At 49.0% G+C, this 17202-nt stretch overlaps 5 protein-coding genes across 5 annotated transcripts; 3 read left to right on the top strand and 2 right to left on the bottom strand.

Annotated features, from left to right (window-relative positions):
- Positions 1-4050: 4050 nt before the first annotated feature.
- Positions 4051-5724, top strand: TRUGW13939_00225 (uncharacterized protein; the record flags this gene model as incomplete). Its single annotated transcript, XM_035483435.1, has 4 exons — positions 4051-4098; positions 4177-4758; positions 4816-4962; positions 5020-5724. 4 exons carry the CDS (start codon positions 4051-4053, stop codon positions 5722-5724), a joined length of 1482 nt encoding a protein of 493 aa, XP_035339328.1.
- Positions 5725-5922: 198 nt separating this feature from the next.
- TRUGW13939_00224 (uncharacterized protein) lies at positions 5923-7981 on the bottom strand (the record flags this gene model as incomplete). The annotated part of the gene is made up of 4 exons (XM_035483434.1): positions 5923-6469; positions 6604-6972; positions 7027-7898; positions 7949-7981. Coding segments are annotated over 4 exons (1821 nt in total), but the record flags the coding sequence as incomplete, so codon positions are not given.
- Positions 7982-8547: 566 nt separating this feature from the next.
- Positions 8548-10216, top strand: TRUGW13939_00223 (uncharacterized protein; the record flags this gene model as incomplete). Its single annotated transcript, XM_035483433.1, has 2 exons — positions 8548-8949; positions 8996-10216. 2 exons carry the CDS (start codon positions 8548-8550, stop codon positions 10214-10216), a joined length of 1623 nt encoding a protein of 540 aa, XP_035339326.1.
- A 1047-nt stretch (positions 10217-11263) lies between these two features.
- Positions 11264-14088, top strand: TRUGW13939_00222 (uncharacterized protein; the record flags this gene model as incomplete). The annotated part of the gene is made up of 4 exons (XM_035483432.1): positions 11264-11752; positions 11810-13056; positions 13555-13835; positions 13889-14088. The coding sequence occupies 4 exons, from the start codon at positions 11264-11266 to the stop codon at positions 14086-14088; spliced, it is 2217 nt and encodes a 738-aa protein (XP_035339325.1).
- Positions 14089-14155: 67 nt separating this feature from the next.
- TRUGW13939_00221 (uncharacterized protein) lies at positions 14156-15127 on the bottom strand (the record flags this gene model as incomplete). The annotated part of the gene is made up of 2 exons (XM_035483431.1): positions 14156-15015; positions 15067-15127. 2 exons carry the CDS (start codon positions 15125-15127, stop codon positions 14156-14158), a joined length of 921 nt encoding a protein of 306 aa, XP_035339324.1.
- Positions 15128-17202: the final 2075 nt, after the last annotated feature.

Here is a 17202-nt window from a genome sequence, read left to right as displayed (position 1 = left end):
TAGCAGAATTCATCGCCAAAGAGTAACCTTTTATCAACTGGTCTAACGCGCGCTTGGTGGGCGAATTTGGATTAGCTGAATGATATCTTATAAGTTGCTCTATTGTTTTTATTTGGTAGGTCAGGTTTTTGATATTATTTGGTGTTTTTGGTGACCAATTTGCAGAGGAATGACTTGTGCTTAGGGGGGTAGGTGTTCGCAATTAAATGTTAAGCTTAGATAGCACATGTTCTCGGTCAAATGGAGAAATGCTAGTCGCTGTAAAGCCGCTCTTAATATTTTGTATGGTATAGGCTTTATTCCGAATTTCCGAATATATTGTGAGAAAATCGTCTTTATCAATATGGTTGATACCGCAGTGTATCTGGTTCTCAACTGCCTGCCCATATAAGCGCTTAAGAACTGTGAAAATACCTATATTAAGCGGCTGAAGCAGGTGCGACGAGTGCGGCGGCATGCATACAGGAATAATGTTATTCGTAGCGTAGTACTGATCGAATTTGGGTGTAAGATGGCTGCTATGTCTATCAAGAACTAGAACGTGGTACCTTCTAACTGTAAACGGTCTCGTACAAGGGTCAAATATTTTTTGAAGCCATTTAATCCCAAGTTCGTCAGACGTCCAACCATTTGGAGACTCAGTAATTGACTAATCAGGGGGTAAGCAGGGTAAATTATATCAGTCAAGCAGCTTGTTGACTGACTTCAATATAATAAGTGAAGGTAACGCGATCCCACGCGCACTTATATATTCCACAGCTGTGACCTATTCCTGATTTCCAGGCTGCAGCAGACGAGGTTTCTCTTTGTGATCAGAGCTGCATACAACTTTTGCAGTAGATATGATGCCCATAGAGAACCTAGTCTTGTCAAAATTCTAAATATCTTCTTCCTGGATCCCGTACTCGGCAAAAACACGCTCAAGATCGTTAAAAAAGCCATTAATTATCGTTGGATCCTCGCATAAAGCGCGCTCATAATTATACTTGCGAATGTAGCGAGTCTGGAGGTTATGCTGACGTTTTAAATAATTGGTCACCCAGCATTTACCAATGGTAGGTGGTAAAGCAATGGAATTGCGTTTTGCAAGTAAGCAATTGGCTATTTGTTCAACTATCGACGGCCTGACAGGGCAGCCTCGCTTATCTATGGAAAGAATCCATTCGCGAAGCGCGATTTCTTCGGTTTCTGACAATTTGGTGTTGTTTGGACGCTTATATGAGCGGTGCAAGCGACCCTTGACTCTGGCTTGAAGCGTCGATCTTGGTACGCTAAAAGCACGCGCTGCTTCGCGTACACTGGTAATTTGTTCTTTTTTCAACGCGTTTATAGCAAGCTGAATTCTTCCTTCATTGTTTGATGGGATTTTTGCAGCGTTCTGAGACATATTGGTGTGGTGGCGCGATTTTCAAAATTATGTTGGGTTGAAACTGGGAGGAAATTGAGAGGGTGGCCCGGCACGCTTATGTGGCCCGCGGTGCTTATAAAATACGTTAAACCTTCTGTTTGACTAAACCCCAGTTTATAAGATCCACTGTCATTGACAATTCATCATTTTGAATGTCCAATCTCCTTCATAATCAACTTCCTGTGCGGATTCAGACGGTGAGGAGAGCATGCTCGACGACACTTGTCGAGTCCCCACAGCGCAGGATCGTTCCATCCTTCATTGTCTTTCTTCCTACGACCCTTCGGCCCCGGAGTATAGTAAGGGCTACAGACACCGCACCAGCTCCAGCTCCACGATGGCATGTCCACCGGCTCCCAAATACTTTTCACTGGCACCCCTAATAGCTTTGTGGGTGGATGGGGGTAGTCCACGTCGCGCATACACGTGTTTTTCCGCCGTCCGACCCATGATGTTTCCTTTCCATAGGGGTATTCTCTCCTTTTTAGACAGATCCTACCCGGTATAGATCGATCTGGAAAATTGCGTTCATGGGCAATTGACCGTACCAATATATATCGGGAGTCATTTGGATCACAGGAGAAGCAAATTTTGTGTGCATCGCTCAATATCGGGGAGCACCGAAGGCATTCACAATGGAATATCCATTTCTGCCTATTTCGGAAAAATGGTAATCCTTGGTAAACCCAGCCGCAGAAGCCGCGATATTCAAACAAGTGGGAACTTTGATTATTCCGGTGGATATGCACCCATCCGCCTCGGGGTAAACGACATTTGACGTATTTCCCACGGGTGGTTGACCATTTTAATCGTTTGCTACTATTATCTGGCCAGGAGCTAGCTTCTGGCAGCTGCTTCGGCGCTGCGCTCGCGTATACGAGACCATGGAGCTTCATCCTTGCAGTACGGTAGCCTATCCTTGTTGTATTTGTAGTAGCATTTATCGTATTTGCAAGCCATGCTGGGACATGTGGAATCGTGTTTTGCAAGTCTGGAGGCGTGTCGACCAACTGCGGAAACGCGGCAGAGATAAACACCATTTTGCAATTTAGACAGGTTTTTCGCCCCTTTACTTGGTCTCTGATTTCTGATTTGACTCCATAAAGGCTGACCTCTGGAATCAAAGGAAGCGCAAGGTACAGATGGCGGCAGACAAGTCGCAGGCAGATCGCTGAGGGAACATCGAGATATTCCAAAATCTCCAGGTAGATTTCTGTAGGCAGAGACAGAAACGACGACTTTTGTATGTCCCGCCGACGCCGACGAAACCAGGTAGGCATTTGAAGTGTTTCTCAATGACGAGAAAAGCTGCGTTCGGATTTATCGGAGCGAGTGAAATAAAATAAAAAGTTCCGCTCAATCCTACCAGAATTTCAAAGAAAAGGCCCCCACATAGCACGATTGGGTATTTTGCCTGTTATAAGTCATCATAATACCATTGGTAAGGTAGATGGTGGTGGACGGTGCTTTCAGCCCCCATTCACCTTGTAGGGTTAGGGCAGGAAAGGCAACCCTTTCGCAAAATGAAACAACAAAGTATGTGGGATTCAAGAATTAGATGCCCAAGGACGAAGACATGGAACGACAGTAAAATTCGGCGGTGTTGATGTATTCCGCGTTATTATTATCGGTGGGCCGAAAACGTTCCTTTTGAAGAACTTGATCATGCTATGTGCGACCAATGAGCTCATCTACCGAGAAAGTTGTTGCCTACATCAGCCTCGTCCGTTTCTAATTGTTATCGAACCCTGGGTTGTTACATATGAAAAGACAGGTTGGCAGCTAAACTATCTTACTTGCTTAAAAGTTATGGTATGAACTATTATAATCTAATACCATTCCAACCTCGAAGAGGAGCCGTGGTGAGAAAGGTACATATGCAGTTGGTATTCTATTATAAATTATTAATATTTTGGTATATATAATATATATTAATGCATTCAATTCTTCTTAAATTTACATATGTAGGTTTTGAAAATAAAATAGGTAGAATATTTAGTTAGCTGGCCAAGTATATATATACCCTAGGCATCCGTGGAGAACATGCATCGAACCCAACTGGTGTATTCGGAAAAGGTACAAATAGGATGCTGTAATTGTGCAGATTAGAAAGGTTCTGCATAAACTATAAGTTCTTCAAGAGATACTTGATCAGCAAAGATTGTCCTTAACTTCACATGGACCCTCTCTCAACACACCAGATGCCGAATTTGATCGAATTGAAGATGACGGAAAAGTACTCGCAGGTTAAAACAGCCAGTCTGATAAATTTGGCCACAAATCATACAAATAAGTGTTTTCTCTTCTAGTAAATTTATCATTTTAGTTATACATCTAAGCACTGTCTAATATAAGATAAGGCCGGTCAAACATCACAAACTCGGCAGCTTTGGAAACTTCATTTATCTCCGGATCGATTTGGAATCATTAGTAAGTTCGGCCCCCACGAATTTCACCGTCCCCGCGACGCGACCTGACATGCATCCGTTAAGGGTTAGGAGAATTTTCCTATTACATCTCACGGGGCCGGTTTTCTATTATTTATTATTATATTAATATTACCTGTAATCACCTGCTCTATCTATCCCGGTTGTTCTTACTTTAAGCGAACAACATCCGCGTCTTTCTATGCGCAATGCCGAATGTCGGTCGGCCAAGCCGTGACTGTGGTACTTGTCGAAAACGGCGCTGTAAGGTGCAAATAAACCCTTCGAAGCTGCGTGGTCTGTATACGGTTGAGTAATATATTAACCTATCTAACTCTGTAGTGCGACCTGGCACGTCCAGCCTGTGGGCAGTGTCTGCGAAAGGGCCTGCAATGTCCCGGGTATCGCGATGAGGCGACTACTCGCTTTCGAATAGAGAATGCATCTTCCCTTATGACTTCTCTGAGCAGGAGAAAGCATAAAAGAAAGACTGGTGGCCATGGAGTATCAAATACCATCAACAAAGATCAAAACCAGAGCACAATAGGTTACTATGTTGCTAATGGATACCAAATGGGAGCTTCAAGTATCTCTATACCGCATCCATTATCAGAATCCTGGGATGTTCACTTCCTCCCTCTCTTTCTGGCAGGTGTAGGTCCTGCAAATTATATATCCAGAGATATATACGGCGTCATCCCCCGTCTGGTTGCTCAAGCAAACCCTACATCTGCTCTTTATCATGCATGTAATGCTGTAGCAGGCAGTTTTCTGGCTCGTAAAACAAGATCAATCAGTGCTGTCCCAAACCATGCCCGAGCATATGGAACGGCGCTTGCCAAGATACGAACTGCTTTACACCATCCTCACGATGTCAAAAGCGACAACACTTTGTTGGCCATCTGGATTTTGGGCCTGTATGAGGTGAGTATCAACCTTATTTATGAATTCAGGGAATTACTGATCCTAAGGGTGAAAAAGTTTATTCAAAATAGACAAGATAACATCTGTTCTTCTGCCTGGCTATCTCACATTAGAGTCACTAGGCATCTAATCGGGTTGAGAGGTCCCGAGCAATTCTCGCGGCAGGATGCGAGGGACTTGTTCCTCGCTATATTAAGCAACACGGTACTTCTTCACCTACCCCAATTAATTACCCTTTTTAATGAAGATTCCGAAACATAGGAGATTCAAGCATACATGCTCGGCAAAGAATGGGAAGAAGCACCCATATGGTTTAAGCACTTTCATAAGTACTGTGACGCATCAGAGTATCCTAGTTTTCAAACATGTGACTTCTGCCACCAGTGCAGCCGACTCTGTGGCCGTATTCAATCCCTCCTGAAAAGGGGCCAGCCGGATGAGATTCTGGCCAATGTACCATCTATTCTGCGAGACGTTGAGGCTGTAGAAAACAACATGCCTCGATTGTCTAATCTACAAACAGTCATTAACTCTCAGCTCGTATCTTATCACGGCCGATATTGCGGCGGCGCACTGATTCTACAGATTGTTTTTCGAATGAGAGTATCATATCACCTGCTAGCATTCCTCCAGCGTGTGTCACATTTGTCATTGTATTTAGGGAACCAAAAAGATATATACAAAGATATTCAGACTCGCTGCATTCAAGAAATGCATGCCCTCGCGGAACGAATCTTACGTCTCTATTCTGATCGGGTTGCCCCGCCGCTTGCTCATGAAAACGGAACAAATCTTGACCACCTTACAAAGTCTTCCGCTACAGAGAGAGCAGGTCAAACCGAAAAGTTTCAAACAGTAAGATTTGCGATAGACTTTGACAATCTTGCAGACGGAAACTCCACTCTACTTGTCAGCTATCACCATTCCGGCATCGACGTTACTCGGCTCACATTCGATTGTTTATAAGCAATATTTCACCAGTATTGAATATGGAAACTCAAAAGGTTTCAATGCCAATTTGAGGATTCTTTGGCCTGCGATTCATCAGTCACTACAGATCAAAGCATCTGAAGAATCTGGCCCCTTTTCTTATAGAACTGGGATATGGAGATTAGGTATGAGGGCAACAACGATTCCACAAGCTTTGTCTGGGAAATAACTCATTCATGGCTTTTCTGCGACAGCACTTAATGAATCATCCGCGCCAAAGAGAAAGTTGTCAAAGTCAGAGCCCAGGTTTTGGAAAAGGTCGTCAAATAATGAGCCAGAAATCCCCTCGTCATACGGGAAATCGCCGCTGGGATCGGGATTTGCATGTCGCGTCTGAAGATGAAGGATTCTCGTCGAAAGCGTTTCAAATGTTCGGATGCATTGTGAAACGTATGTACTCAGGTGCTCATGCGCGCGCAAGGCGGACATGACGTCGTTCCAGGATTGTGATACCGACTCTGTAAACAGGTCCGGGTCAAACATGGCTGCTAGGAAGTTGATCCCGGCGATGTGTAGATAGAAAATTCGGTACCACCATGGTATGATACCAATTGGCTCGTCTGGTTCAAGTGTCTCGATGATTAATGACGCGGCCCTTTGTGCTGCCTCGACGCACATTCCGGCCCATTGTCGGAGAAGTCGATCGCTCAAGCTGGGGGGTTCAAATGTCTCGGCTGTTACTACACGAGACTTTAAAGAATAGAAGCGTGCGAGCATGGGTCTATACAGGAAGATTCGGGAGTGAACAATACTAGGAATTGGATCAGCATGGTGTATAATTGGTGTGAAACGCAGCATTCATCGACTTGAGACTGAAGGATGTGAAAGAAAAGGGAATCATGATGGCGTGCCTACCGAAGATGAAGCAAATATCCTTTTGTTCGAGACTCTTTGTCGACGATACTGGCAAGATTCTGCCGCTTCAGATGGGTAGGAAGGCTTTTTTCCCACTTGTTGAGGGATGTATCCAACTGCACAGCTACAGCGTGGTACTCCTCTTGTTGATACAAGCGTGGGAGTCCCAACTTGGCAGCTACGCCGAGCCTGGTCTGTGTTTGTGCCAGTTGAATCTGATTTCCAATTTCATGAAACTCCAACCCCCGTCTAAGACGCTCAGCATCCTTGTCTTGTTGGTAGTTGCCGGTTAGAGACATGGAGTCAACGCTATTCGGTAATAGAATAAGGGACGGCGCCAATGTCCTACCGAGGGACCAAGAAACGCATCTAACCTAGTCAGGAATCGCAGCAACCAATTTCATTGTCAGTGGTCAAACTTACCTGTCTAGGGCAACACAGCTAGCCCATACTCGTTGTTTCAACCGCCTGTCATTAGAAGAATCTTTGGATCCTTCTGGGAGATTAAAACACATACTCTGTGCAATTCTTATGGCCAAACCCGCCGTAATCCATGTCTTGTGTTGGTTATTCGTGCAGTGGAGGTATCGGTTCATGAGCATCAAGCACTGCACCAGCTCGATCGACCCAGGCTTCCAAAGAATGGTCTCGGGACGAAGAACTGCCCAGGCGCGTTGAAAATAACGATTTGCCTCTTCTTGCCGTCTTTTCAGAGGGGTTAATTCATATATCTGTACTGCGAGAGCAAAGACAATATTAAGTATGCAGAGCCAGATTTCACGATCAGTGTGAGTAAAAGCATCAGGGCTAGTGTATAACGCATCGTAGCTGCGTAAAAAACGTTCTCGGTCTAATATTGGCTCCACGGGCTCGGGATGTTGCCAGTATATAGCGACAAGGCTATCGGCATATGCACGCGAAGGTAATTCCATGGACGACCCTATTGCATTTTGCGGGGAATCCAGGTCTAGTTCTCCAAACAAGGGCGCATCCACGAACGGGACAAGGTTTGAAGTAGAAGCAGGGGCTATCCCCGTTCTAACATCGATTGTAGCTATAACTTCGCTAGCAAACCGCCCATGAGCGGTGTAGTACGTCTGATCCTGACCCTGATTTGGATCTTGGCTTTTATCTGGGGGTTCCGATATAGAAGACTCTCCACTTCCTGGTGGTGTCGCTATTATTGATGCTGTATCAATTTTCGCCTCGAGCGGAGGGGATCGTGCTGCTGGAGGCGAGATTGGCAAAGAAACAGGTCTGCGAATTGGTGATATGTGTGTAGCCAGTGACTGGCGCTGGGCATGGACATGTTGCCCTGCGGCGACAGAATCCCGGCTATACGTACACGTCTCCCTTCTTCCCTGGCATCTACCACATGCTGCAAACAGGACATGTATCAGTCTCATGAGAATACTGGAGTGGGAGAGCAAGAATACCAGGACGACGCCCGTCGCATTTGGCCTTTCTCAGCCGACAGCCCTGGCAAGCGTTTGAGACTCTCAATCGCTGCCTACGCAAGGGGCTTATCTGATTGTATCGATTCTGGCCATGCTGAAGACTCGTTTCCATGGTGTTTCCAGCATCAGAAGCTTAGAGAGTTATCTCAAGATCTCAAGACTGCTTAAGAACTCACAGACGGCAGGCACGCGAAGGCCGCAATTGGGCCAATCACAGTGCGCTCCGCCTGTACGTGACTCCACGACGGAAAGGTCTGTGATTGGCTATACATTTGTATGTCTGACAAATGCAGAGGCCCACTTTATAGTCTTTGACCAATGAGGTCACGATCCGCGCCATGAACTACATCCTGCCTCGCAGCCAATGAAATGCCATTCCGTCTTTGTATAGTAACAAAATGAATTACTTAAAGCGATGGACTACGAGCTGTGATTGAAGTAATCATTCCAGCTGTATTTATTTTCTTTCCTTTCTTCTACAGCTGAAATGGCTCAGCTCCCCGAATCCAAAACAGCAACTGACCCTGGAGAGGTTGAAAAAAGCCAGCCTTACGATGGCCACGGCACTGAGGAAGATCCTTTCGTGGTCGAGTTCCAAAGCGACGATCCCGAAAATCCGATGAATTGGTCTCAGCTCCGAAAGTGGTTTGTCACGACCATTGTGACATTGTCTGTCTTTGCCGTCACGCTCACGTCTTCGGCCTACTCTGTGTCTGCCAACGAAGTCTTTCAAGATTTCGATATTGGTAACGAGGTTTTTATTCTCGGTCTGTCCTTGTTTGTGCTTGGCTTTGCAATCGGTCCTGCTGTTTGGGGTCCCTTGGTAAGAATGTTTCCTGCTTGGTTAAGGTACCTTTTTGATCATGAGCTAACAATATACCTTTTCTTAGTGAGTATCTTTGCCCGCGACAAAGTTAATTTCCATATCTAACCAGGTTGCTATCAGATCCGAGCTCTACGGAAGACGAATTCTCTGGATAATATCACATGTCGCCATGGTGGCTTTCTTAGGGGGTTCGGCCGGCAGCCAAAACGTTGCAACGCTCCTCGTCTTACGACTATTCGCAGGCACGTTCGGCGGGTCACCGCTAGTCAATTCTGGCGGTGCTATCGCGGATCTGTTCCCTCCTGCTCAAAGAGGACTTGCCATGACGATTTACTGTGTCGCGCCTTTTCTCGGTCCTGTCCTGGGCCCTGTCATTGGCGGGTTTGTTTCTGAAAACATCGGGTGGAGATGGGTCCAGGGGGTTTGCTGTATTTTTATAGGGGTGATAGGTATTCTCGGCACCGTCTTTGTTCCTGAGACCTATGGACCCGTGCTGCTAACCAGGAAAGCCAGCAGCCTTTCAATGGCCGATGGAATGGTTTATATCAGTGTTCTTGAAAAGGGCCAGGGCAAAAAGAAGCCATCCGAAGTCTTTCAGCGAGCCCTGGTGCGGCCTTGGGTTTTGCTCTTTCGAGAACCCATTGTCCTGGTAGCCTCGCTCTATATGGCCATTATTTATGGAACGGTCTACATGTTTATGGGCGCTATGCCTATTGTCTATAATGAAGGCCGCGGATGGAGCGAGGGTATTGGGGGCCTCTCCTTCATGGGAATCACTGTTGGAATCATCCTGGGGGTGGTGTATGCCATCTATGACAACAACGGACGGTACATGAAGCTGTCTCGGTCCAAGACAGCAACGGCGGAATCTCGTTTGCCTCCAGCCATTGTAGGTGGTGTAGCCTTGCCGGTTGGCATGTTCGCCTTTGCATGGACGAATTACCCTAGCATCCACTGGTCTGTCAGCATTGTCCTCTCGGCGCCCTTTGGGTTTGGCTGCGTGCTTGTCATCCTGCCTGTAATCAACTACCTGATTGATTCGTACACCATATATGCCGCCTCGGTTCTGGCCGCGGCCGCCATCTTCCGCTCCATCGTCGGTGCCGTGTTTCCCCTGTTCACTACCCAGATGTATGACAAACTGGGGATTCATTGGGCAAGCTCAATCCCGGCGTTTTTGACACTGGTCTGCATGCCTTTTCCTCTGGTGATGTATCGGTACGGTGCGGCGCTTAGGGTGAAGTGCAAGTATGCATTCGAGGCGGCCGAGATGATGCGAAAGATGCAACAAGCGCGAGTGTCGGCGGAGCAGGGATATGAATCGGAGTGAATGTGAAAACTCGTGGGGTAGAAATTGTCTGGGAAATGGTCACTTGTTTGAGTTGAAGGGATGTTTTAGACACGATTGGGGCGAGTCTATGTACTTACTATTCACAAACTCTGTATATTTAGGTCAGCAGTTTCTATATAGTCAAAATAATGCAAGAGAAATCGGTCGAAATTGTAGAATCACGTGAGGCAATAACCCTGATTTTGCCAGTTCCCTATGGACTGGGCAGCATTGCAGGAAACATCCTTCTATTTTTTCAGAGTGGATAAATATCACAATAATCTTGGCAATATGTAATGAGACCTCATATTGCTTCTAGGCTACAGCATAACCATTGTCCTACACACTTGAACTCGGTGATGGACATTGAACCTTAAACCAACCACTTGACACCACGGCCCACGGAACTATAGACGGCAAAACGTTAACTCCGCATGTAGTAAGTACCAAATGGTCTAAAGTATATGCATGCCGAGAGTGCCGAGACTCTAAATGGGAACTATCAATTGGACAGTTCGGTCCAGACGAGACAAGACCGGATTTGGACGTTATGCCATGTAAAACCGGTTGCAAATTCAATATTTATTCGGACTTAACGGGGTTGCTATAGCCTGTAGGTCCCGCTTTCGGATGTCCGGAATGGCTTTTGTGAGGGTCATAGACTGCCAAATCAGCCCCCCAGGCAACAAGGAGATGGAGACGGGCGGGGATATCAAGCAAGACTGTTTTATTCTGAATAATAATCTTCTTATTAACGAAAATTGCTTCATTTCGTGCCGTGGTTTAAAGAAAATAGAGAATGATCGCCGTGGGCTCTTCCCAGAAGAGATGATGACGACGCATTGGCTTGGCGCCGCGTGGTCTTGGCGGGCGTGATGGTGGCTCTGACTGGGCTGCCGCGTATGCACCTTATCTGCTGCGATACATAAGCCGACAGTCACCCCGTTTCTTTCTTTGGTTCTTTCTCTGCTGTTTTTGCAGTACTACATCCGATGACCATGGTTTATTGGGTCTCGTTATCTTGGGGATAGAATATACTGTCCAGACATGACCGCCCCGACGTATTTGTCCCAAAAGGGACCTGTGCAACAGCAACCCCCGCACGGTCTGCCCAGACCCTGGCAGAGAGCGGCGCTCATCAGAGGAATTATCATAGGATTTTTCTTGTCGATACTCTTCCTGTCCAGAGGCCATTATCATGGCCTCGACATGAAGCGTCTGCAGGACTTGTGGCGACATCCATCCGAGCTGTCCTGGTCGGATCTCAGGCTATCCTCGTCTATGCGCCGTTACGTCTCCTTTGATCTAGAGTTGCCTCTCCTAGAATCTCTCCGATCAGATGCCCGGTGTGAGCCCGAGTACATCTTTTTCACCCCTGGTGGCCGCTCGCCTATGATTCTGAACAATCTCGGCGAGTTGGTCTGGGCCGCGCAAAGCTCGGCGGCCACCCAGAACTTTCGCGTGCAGAGATATCGCCAACAGGACTACCTGACGTACTGGGCCGGGAAGCCTTTTGGGCCGGGATATTATTATATGGTAAGAGACTATTCTTGCGAGGATGGGTGTATTTTGGTCTGACTGACTCGTTGATAGCTGGACTCGAGCTACAACGAACGCTACGTTGTCTCCCCAGTCGGCGACATCTACGGCCACCCGCACGACTTCACAATCACCAGTCGTGACACGGCGCTGATCACGGCACACGACAAACGACGGGCCGATCTCTCGTCTGTGGGCGGGCCGCAGGACGGCTGGATTTTCGACGGCGTCTTCCAGGAGATTGATATCGCCAGTGGCAAGCTTATCTTCGAGTGGCGTTCCTCGGAGCACGTGCCTGTGGCACATACCTACAAGAGGTTCGAGCAGGGAGAGGGCACCGAGCACCACCCTTTCGACTATTTTCATATCAACAACGTCGACCAAGATGCGGTAGGGAACTATATCATCTCCGCCGGCCACACGCACACGGTCAGCTGCATCGAGCGGTCCACCGGCGAGGTGTTGTGGAACTTGGGCGGAAAGGGAAACAGCTTCTTAGATTTCGGCGAGCGGCCCATAGTGCAATTCAAGTGGCCACACGCGGCGCGGTGGCATGATAACGACACGTTGACGGTGCTCGAGAGCGACGGAGACCATCACCCGAGAAGTCTGCCCTCAGAAAGCCGCGGCATGCTCATCCAGCTGGATGTTCCCAACCGATTCGCCAAAGTGCGGCAAACATATAGCAACCCCGAGGGGATTCGGACGCGGTTCGAGGGCAGCATGCAGCTCCTCGAGGATACCGGCAATGTTTTTGTCGGCTGGGGTGGCGACGCCGGATACACTGAATTCAATGCAGATGGGACCACCCTCTGTGATGTACGGTTTGGCAGGTCTCACCTTTTGAGCGGCAAACACGGTGGTCCGTCGCAGATCTCAAAAGGTCCATGGACTGGTAAACCGCTGACGAAGCCTGTTGCGTTGGCGACTGGGGGCAAGATCTTCGCCCACTGGAACGGAGCCACCGAGGTGACCGAGTGGCAGGTGCAGGCTCAGTTGCACTCGAGTCCAGAGGCTCTATCCGAATTACCAGAGTTCCACGGAGTCGGGCGGTTTCGGAAGACGGGGTTTGAAACAGCGATCGACACACATCTGTTTGACCGCAACACACAGTTCCGCATTGCGGCGCTGGATCGAAATGGCAACGAACTAGGACACACGACAGTCTTTGATCTAAAGGAGTCGTGGGTAGAGGCCACTGGCCTGTCGCCCTCACAGCTGGGCGTGGTGGCCGGGGTGTGCCTGGTGGGATGCCTGGTGACGGCGGCGAGCACGCTGCACTTGCGCTTGAAGCGTCGGGAGTGGAGCGAGGTGGGGAGAGGAGATGTGAAGTGTTGATTGTTGCTTATTGTTGCTGTTTCGTTTTCAAAATGTTGTATATACTGGATACCCCTGAGCTTGCTTTCATGTACATAGATGCGGTCAATCAATTGAGATCACATGGACATTTTATATACCACGTAGATCCATGGCGTAGATCACAAGGCGGGAATGGGCAGAAACAATTGGCTGACAGGGATTTCTCAAGGACATAATCTCCAATTCAGAAATGGATCTGGGAAGTGTCCAAAATGTTGGGATCCGCAGTCGATAAGCCGAGGCTGTTGATCCGCACTTGCCCGATTTGGCGATGCCCCCGACAGATTGATAACCTTATATGTAAACCTGGCCCTGAACCTTTCTTTCTTCCATTGGAACCAATTTGAACCAATTCCTGAACCAAAACCAAACATTCAAAATGCAAGTATCAGGTTCCAGTTCCCAGTTCCCAGTAATTTCAGAACCTAATCAGATCGCAGGAGCTCGATCCTCTCCACCTTCGGCATCAACACCGGCGTCAACCACAGCGCAGGCTTCCTGCTGGCGCACTGGTTCTTCGCATACGGCGTGCTGTCGACACGTCCGGCCAAGGCGCGCGCTGGCATCGACGACAATCGCAATCCACGCCACGACTTGGCCAAGTACGGCGAGCGCGCGGTCAGCGAGGGCAAGATCACGCGCCGTCAGCTTGACCGTATGACGCGGTTGCAGTCAGCGCATGAGAATGCCGTCGAGGGGTTTGCCTTTTTTGCGGCTGCCAGTATGTTTCTTTCTTTCGATGTTGATTGATTGAGATTGCTGATAAAGTAGTAGTCATCCTGGCAAATGTCGCCAAAGTCGACACGGAAACGATCGATCTCATCGGCGTCTGGTACTCGGCAAGCCGTGTGGCGTATGCCTTGGCATACTACTCTATCGAAGATAAATCGCTGAGCTACCTCCGGTCAGCGGCCTGGTGGAGCGGTAACTGGAGCTGCATTATGGGCATCTGGTGGGCCAGCAAGAAGCTGTAGAATATTTGACGATATTTGCTGGGATTATAGTGATGGATGACGATATGTACTATATTCTTGGGATATCCTACGCAATAGACATCTTCATTCCTCCATTCGCGCACACCACGCTACCCGTCGTCCAGCCACTCTCTTCGGTGCACAACATGTCAATAGTGCCAGCAATCTCGCTGGTGAAGCCCGGTCGACGACTGCCCATCCCTTGCCGCACGGTCTTGTCGAAGCGCTCGGCATCGTCGCCCGCAGCCTTGAGCACGTCCTGCTCGCCATCGTACGCCGCCAGCGGCGCCGCGTCGACGTACGGCTGGTTGATCTTCCAAAACTTCTCCCCAGCTTGCGCGTACATGTCACCCCATGCGGGACCAGGGTTTACTGCGTTGACGGTTGCCTTGTCGTACAGCTCGCGGCTCCAGCAGCGCGTCATCGCCTCCAGCGCGGCCTTGGTTCCTGCGTATACCGACTGTCCCTCGTAGCCAATCGACGACGACACACTGGATACATTCACAATGCGGCCTGAGCGGTCTGTCGGCAGGTACGGTGCGGCCGCCTGCGTAAGGAGCAGCGGCGCCAGCACGTTGACGTTGTACACGCGCGTATACTCTGTCACGTCAATGGCGCCCTTGACGGGATCGTTTAAGAGCTGGTTCGAGCCGACTCCGGCATTGTTGATTAGAATGTCGATCTGAAGCTCCTTGGGCGAGTTTGGGTGGTAGGATTTGTAGAATGCCTTGGCGGCATCGACAATCTTGGGCGTGGCTGTGACGGGCTCGTTCAAGTCGGCTTGGACGTGAGACACGCGGATGCTGTGGGCGGCTGTCAGCTCGGCGGCGATGCCTTCGGTGAGCGCCCTGGACGAGTCCGAGGTGTATATGAGCAGCAGGTTACAGCCTTTGGCGGCCAGACGCCTGGTGACTGCTTCGCCGATGCCTGGGGTTGTTAGTCTGTATCGTTATCCAATAGCTTGATACAGATACACACCCCGGGAGCCACCGGTCACGATTCCGAGCTTTCCGTCGTACGGTCTGTAAGAAGCAGACATGGTTCTTGTTTTTGGTTTGCGTGCGTCTTTTTCTTTGCACGCACGCAAATGAAGTCGATAGACATCTAACACATCTACATGGGTATAGTGTTCTATAGGTACGCGGGGTAAAAGCGCCACCGGGCTTCTCCCCGGGAGGGGGATTCCGAGTGAGGGGTTCTCTCCTACATATACGTACCACCAACACTTGGTAAAACCAGTGCTCGTGTTTTTCTTTGGATGCAAGAGAAAAATGCCGCAGGTTGGGCTGCAAAACAAAGTTCTAAACTTGTCGCATGAAACATCTACTAGCCACCCAACATCGGCATTTGGCGCCTGTTGCGGATATAACATTGACGCACCCCGGCCTATACCACCGGTCTGCTATGATGCGATGCAAGGGCATGCCTACCTATAATAGTTTTTCCGTTATGCGTCATTGCACAAATGGCGCATCCGGATAATCCCGTGAGGCCGGTCTACGAAAAAGGGTGCGCATATGCACCCATGGTCCATCTCAATTAATATTATCGAGGCAACATGCTCCATAGTCCAGGGCTGAATGAAGCTGTACCATGCAGCTAAGACCGAATACGAAATTCAAAAAAAAAAAAAAACAGCCCCCGATGAGCCGTGGCTGCATTGTGAAAGTTCAAGGTTCAAAGTTGTGCGCACAAAAAAAAAAGGAGAGTGAAAAACTCAGAAAAGGAGGCCATATCAACACCCAAATAGGGCATGATGCTTTGCCGATCGCCTAGTCGTTAACTGGTTGATGTATCTCGGTTTCGCCGGCGTTCTAATTTAGTAATTAGCCGTCGCCCGCGAGGCTCTAATTAGTAACGCTGCGTAAGACCACCTGCGTGCAGCCTGATTGGGTTTACCCCAAAAATAATAAATCGTATAATTATGATTGCCGTCCCTAAGGCTGATGCAGGATGATTATCCTGACCGGGGTTGGCGGTGTTGGCGGACATCTACTACGTACTCGAAAAGGGAAGGGAAACAAACAATCTAGTACCCTGTACATCAGATCGATTGACTCAGCCTTCCTCCGTATGGCATACTCTGTACGCCTCTGCTGACGTTTTTCATGCCCAAGATCGGCGTTCTTGAGCAGATTGAACGCCACGCCAGTGGACCCGGGCCCTGGGTACGTAAGACCAGTACTACTACGTACTACGAACTTGAAGGGAGCACACGAACCAAAACAGTGGAACCAGCCTAAGAGCAGGCACGTGCAAAGCGGTTTCGGCTTGGGCTGCTTTGAAATCTAGACGGCGTATAATTTGAAATGTCAAAAGTTAGTTGGCCTGGCCAAATCCAAATTCCAGCGAGGCGGAATATAGTAACAACTGATTAATGAGCCGCCCAATCAGCGCGCGCCAAGAGCCGCCTTTCCCGTCCCGCTCCTAGCGCAAACTCTACTGGGTGGTCCCGGATGCAGTCCCCGTGATTGGCTGGGAAGCCACCACGAGTCTTGCCCGATTGGGAAGGGAGCTCCTGCCGCACGCGTTCGAAGTGCAGCAGGCGGAAGGCGCAGAGAACACAAAGAAGTTTTCCCTTTGTTGCGCCAATTCGTCTCGTTCCTGCACCTCCCCTGTTTTGCTTCATCCCATCGCATCTCTCTCATCTCTCTCACCTCCCTCACCCTCTACCCTGTCTATTGGCATAGCCCATATCAAGATCTGCGAGGGCCGTCCCACTTTATCGCCAATCGCCATACTCTGGGGTACTTGCGCCCTGGGTGGGCTGCAGATCACCACGGCCGGGCTGTCCGGACGCGAAAAAACGAGCCCAGGTCTCGCTCCGAAAAGCAACGGTGGCTGACCGCACGATCAACTGAGAACTAGCCTTGGACTAGCCATCCTTGAATATTGCGCTTTTTCGCCCCCTCCCTGCTTGCTTTTCGCTGCTCCCAGGCCACACACGCTACGCCAGCAGTCTTCCGATCCGCCGTCCCGAGTCCCCGAGTATTCAGTACTCACAGACTCACAGTCAATGCCCGTCGTCACAATGATCCACTGGCTGCGTTCTTATTATTAGTACGTACTGCGCTTCGTGCTCGCCGCTCTCGGCTCACCCACTGCAAACGCCTG

Source organism: Talaromyces rugulosus, chromosome I (assembly GCF_013368755.1).
Source record: "Talaromyces rugulosus chromosome I, complete sequence".
Taxonomy (NCBI): Eukaryota; Fungi; Ascomycota; class Eurotiomycetes; order Eurotiales; family Trichocomaceae; genus Talaromyces; species Talaromyces rugulosus.
This window is presented reverse-complemented; position numbering and strand designations above follow the sequence as displayed.